Raw genomic sequence first — 4440 nt, 5'->3', positions numbered from 1 at the left:
ATCAAGTCTGACTCCACCCCCTGAGACTACTCTGTCCAGGTAGAAGGGGCTGGATCAAGTCTGACTCCACCCCCTGAGACTACTCTGTCCAGGTAGAAGGGGCTGGATCAAGTCTGACTCCATCCCCTGAGACTACTCTGCCCTGGTGAAAATGGCTGGATCAAGTCTGACTCCACCCCCTCAGACCTGGAATTACTTTGTCCAGGTAAAAGGGCTGGATCAAGTCTGACTCCACCCCCTGAGACTACTCTGCCCAGGTAAAAAGGGCTGGATCAAGTCTGACTCCACCCCCTCAGACCTGGAATTACTTTGTCCAGGTAAAAGGGCTGGATCAAGTCTGACTCCACCCCCTGAGACTACTCTGCCCAGGTAAAAAGGGCTGGATCAAGTCTGACTCCACCCCCTGAGACTACTCTGCCCTGGTGAAAATGGCTGGATCAAGTCTGACTCCACCCCCTGAGACTACTCTGCCCAGTTAGAAGGGGCTGGATCAAGTCTGACTACACCCCCAGGGACCTGGAATTACTTTGTCAAGGTAAAAGGGCTGGGTCAAGTCTGACTCCACCCCTTGACACTACTCTGCCCAGTTAGAAGGGGCTGGATCAAGTCTGACTCGACCATTTGAGACTACTCTGCCCAGTTAGAAGGGGTTAGATCAAGTCTGACTCCACCCCCAGGGACCTGGAATTACTTTGTCAAGGTAAAAGGGCTGGGTCAAGTCTGACTCCACCCCTTGACACTACTCTGCCCAGTTAGAAGGGGCTGGATCAAGTCTGACTCCACCCCCTGAGACTACTCTGCCCAGGTAGAAGGGGTTAGATCAAGTCTGACTCCACCCCCAGGGACCTGGAATTACTTTGTCAAGGTAAAAGGGCTGGGTCAAGTCTGACTCCACCCCTTGACACTACTCTGCCCAGTTAGAAGGGGCTGGATCAAGTCTGACTCCACCCCCTGAGACTACTCTGCCCAGGTAGAAGGGGTTAGATCAAGTCTGACTCCACCCCCTGGGACCTGGAATTACTTTGTCAAGGTAAAAGAGCTGGATCAAGTCTGACTCCACCCCTTGACACTACTCTGCCCAGTTAGAAGGGGCTGGATCAAGTCTGACTCCACCCCCTGAGACTACTCTGCCCAGGTAGAAGGGGTTAGATCAAGTCTGACTCCACCCCCAGGGACCTGGAATTACTTTGTCAAGGTAAAAGAGCTGGATCAAGTCTGAGTCCACCCCCTGGACCTTTGGTCCCACTGTATAGACAGGTGGAGCTGGAGTAAATACAACTTGTCAAAAAGCATTATTAGTGATTGTTCCAGTGCGACTAAACCGTATCAACACTTTACATCCAAAATACATCTGAGCCAATCAGAAGAGGATATGGGTCATGGCCTACCATGTTACTAGTGCAAGACTAACTAAGGTGTCTGTTGATTTTATTTACTAATTAATACTACAGATACAATACTACACTTTTAAACAGATGAATATTGTTATAAGAAAAATAAGTTAATAATAATTCTTACACCATGAGTCAAGTTCCATCCCCTCATACATCAGACCGTTAAACGCCAGCAGGGTTTATTATAGTTTATCATTACATACAGACGTTTATTACAGTAAGATCATTACAAATCCTCACAAAGGTACAAATCAACAGTCGTATTAATAAAGAACTCTTACCTGGTTTCCAAACAGGTTGAATCCATTGATGGCCTCGAGAGCCGCTTTGGCGAGTCCCACGGAACTACAACGGAAAGCCAAGAACAGATCAGAGGCGTGATCGATTTCAGACGTTACCCTTTTTAGTCAGGAAAAGAACATCACGTCTGCCATTTCTGAGCACTTAGCGAGCGAAAGAGCATCTTTTGTTCAGGATATCAATATCCATAACTGATCCGACCCACAGTCAACCTCCTTTCAAGTTAAACAAAGCGAATAGCTTCTGCCATTTTGGCTTTGTCTCTAGTGACCCGAGCGCTTCAGAAAACCAGACGTAATGCTTCATGCACCAGGGATGCGAATGTGCTCGAGCACCGTATAAGTGCAAGTGGTGTAAAATCGATGTACATAAAAAAAAAACCCCCAAAAAAAAAAAAACCCAGGATGTCCAGAGAATAAACTGTGGGGTTATTTTGGATTTTTAAAAAAAAAAAAAAAAAAACAGGTAAGAACAAATCAGATCCATTCTGTTTTTTTTTTAATACTGCAATTGGACATGAGAAGTTTTACAAAGTTCTATTGATTAACAAAGAGGCAAAAAGTAAAGAGAAAGGTAAGAACTGAAAATGTTATTCTGCAGCAAGAAAAAAAATGATGTAACTGTGAAGGATTGAATGACTTGAGATTGAAGATAAAATAAAGGAAAAATAATGAAAACTATTATTATTATTGTTGTTATTATTATTATTATTATTGTTGGTGTTATTATTATTATTATTATTATTATTATTATTATTATTATTATTATTGGTGTTATTATTATTATTATTATTGGTGTTATTATTATTATTATTATTATTATTATTATTATTATTGGTATTATTGTTATTAGTAATAGTAATAGTAGTATTGTTATTATTGTTGTTGTTGTTGTTGTTATTATTCATTCATTCATTCATTCATTCATTTTCTACCGCTTATCCGAACTTCTCGGCGTCATCGGGCATCGAGGCAGGATACACCCTGGACGGAGTGCCAACCCATCACAGGGCACACACACACACTCTCATTCACTCACACACACACACATTACAGACAATTTTCCAGAGATGCCAATCAACCTACCATGCATGTCTTTGGACCGGGGGAGGAAACCGGAGTACCCGGAGGAAACCCCCGAGGCACGGGGAGAACATGCAAACTCCACACACACAAGGCGGAGGTGGGAATCGAACCCCCGACCCTGGAGGTTATTATTATTATTATCACCAACCAACATATGGTACTTTTATATATAACTTTATACCATTAAGTACCTCAGCAATAACTTCAGCTAGTAGTATAAAGATATTTCTTTAGTAGAATCTAAATTCATCACGTATGTATCATGATACTGAGCTTAGCTAACAAACTGCATGTAAATCACTAAGTGCTGCATTTCAAAATAAAGCTAACAAAATGAACTCCGTGTATTTTTTAACGTCTGCTTAAAATGATTCCTTTCGATCCATGTTAAAGATCGAACGTATGGAAACTTTTACATTAAAATCAGCTGCTTGTTGAGTTTGTAGTCATGATTTTAAATAAAAACCTAGCACTCTGAAAGTCATGTTGCTTGTAACAAAAACACTCGATGGCAATTACAGCGCTAATTTAAAGCCCAAAGTCAAAACAAGTCTAAAGCTTCAAAGCTAATTTAGCGTTTTAGCGTCGCATTTTCTGGTGCAGATGTTTCTTAATCTTATTTCTCTCTAATTTCCACCTTTTTCTGCTTCGATCTTGCATTAACTCTCCCCTAAAAGACTAAAGATGACATAAGTGCTCATAAGTACTCGAGTCGCTGCCAACGACCTCGATTCGACTCAGAAATCTGGAACCGAGAACCGGTACCATCGGAGGATTGGTTCTAAAAGCATTAGCGGGGTGACTAAATGTAGGAAAACGTATTAAATCTTCCCTCACCGTAAGATTGTGAGTCACATAAAGTTTGTAATGAATTAGTACTTATTACTAATTTTAAGTGAATGACTGAATACTTAAAGAGCCATGCAGCGTACGATGGGAATGAAAAGCCCCGTGTGTTACAGCGAGTTAAAATTCCTCTCACGTTACGTTTTCTTGGCCGGCGATGAGCCGCTGAAAGGCTTTGGGCTTTCGCTCGGGGAAATTTGGCACGACGTCGGCGTAAGTGCAAAGTGATGATTCACGCGGCAGCAAAATGACGTCCATTTGCTTTGTTCGGGTCTCCGGCGTGATGATTTAAGAAGTGTGCGGAAACATTTATCACCTTCCCCGTGCTGGATCTCTGCCCGAACACAAACGCTCTTTCCTCCACCTGCTGACACGCAGCTCGCTCGTTCATCACTAGCGGATTAGACAAGTTTGCGCTGGTGTGCACACGATACAGAACCTTCGGCGCGACTCTCGAAGGACGCGAGGCTTCGGAAAGCATCAGTTACCATGTGAACCTTTTTTAAAAAGAGAATGTACAAAATAATTTACACAAAAAAAATCCTTTATTATTTTATCCAATTTGCATTTTTTTAAATTAAATTATAATTAACGCAAAATTAAATACAAATTTCAAGTTCAGAATTTAATTTGTAATAAATTATTTGACTTTGACAGACTGCAAATAGCACAAACGTCTTTCCTGTTTGATATTTTTATATATTATATTTTAATAAACGTATCTCAGTACTGAATAATGTTGTACACCTATATATATATCGGATGGTGTATTATGTTTATGTATATTTGTTTTTATTTATTTTTTTCTTTTTATA

The 4440-nt window shown here is 41.1% G+C and overlaps 1 protein-coding gene across 1 annotated transcript in view; it reads right to left on the bottom strand.

Moving 5' to 3' along the window:
• phkb (phosphorylase kinase, beta) overlaps nt 1–4106 on the bottom strand; it is a 55034-nt gene extending 50928 nt beyond the window's left edge. Inside the window, exons 1-2 of the mRNA XM_047819296.1 lie at nt 3862–4106; nt 1676–1793 (exon numbers count right to left, since the gene is read on the bottom strand). Of these exons, the coding sequence (XP_047675252.1) occupies nt 1676–1793; nt 3862–4106 (363 nt within the window). The remainder of the gene's footprint in view (nt 1–1675; nt 1794–3861) is intronic.
• Between the last annotated feature and the right edge of the window lie 334 nt (nt 4107–4440).

The sequence above is a fragment of the Tachysurus fulvidraco genome, chromosome 1 (assembly GCF_022655615.1).
Source record: "Tachysurus fulvidraco isolate hzauxx_2018 chromosome 1, HZAU_PFXX_2.0, whole genome shotgun sequence".
Lineage (NCBI taxonomy): Eukaryota > Metazoa > Chordata > Actinopteri > Siluriformes > Bagridae > Tachysurus > Tachysurus fulvidraco.
Note: the sequence above shows the minus strand (reverse complement) of the source record. Positions and strands in the feature narration are given on the sequence as shown.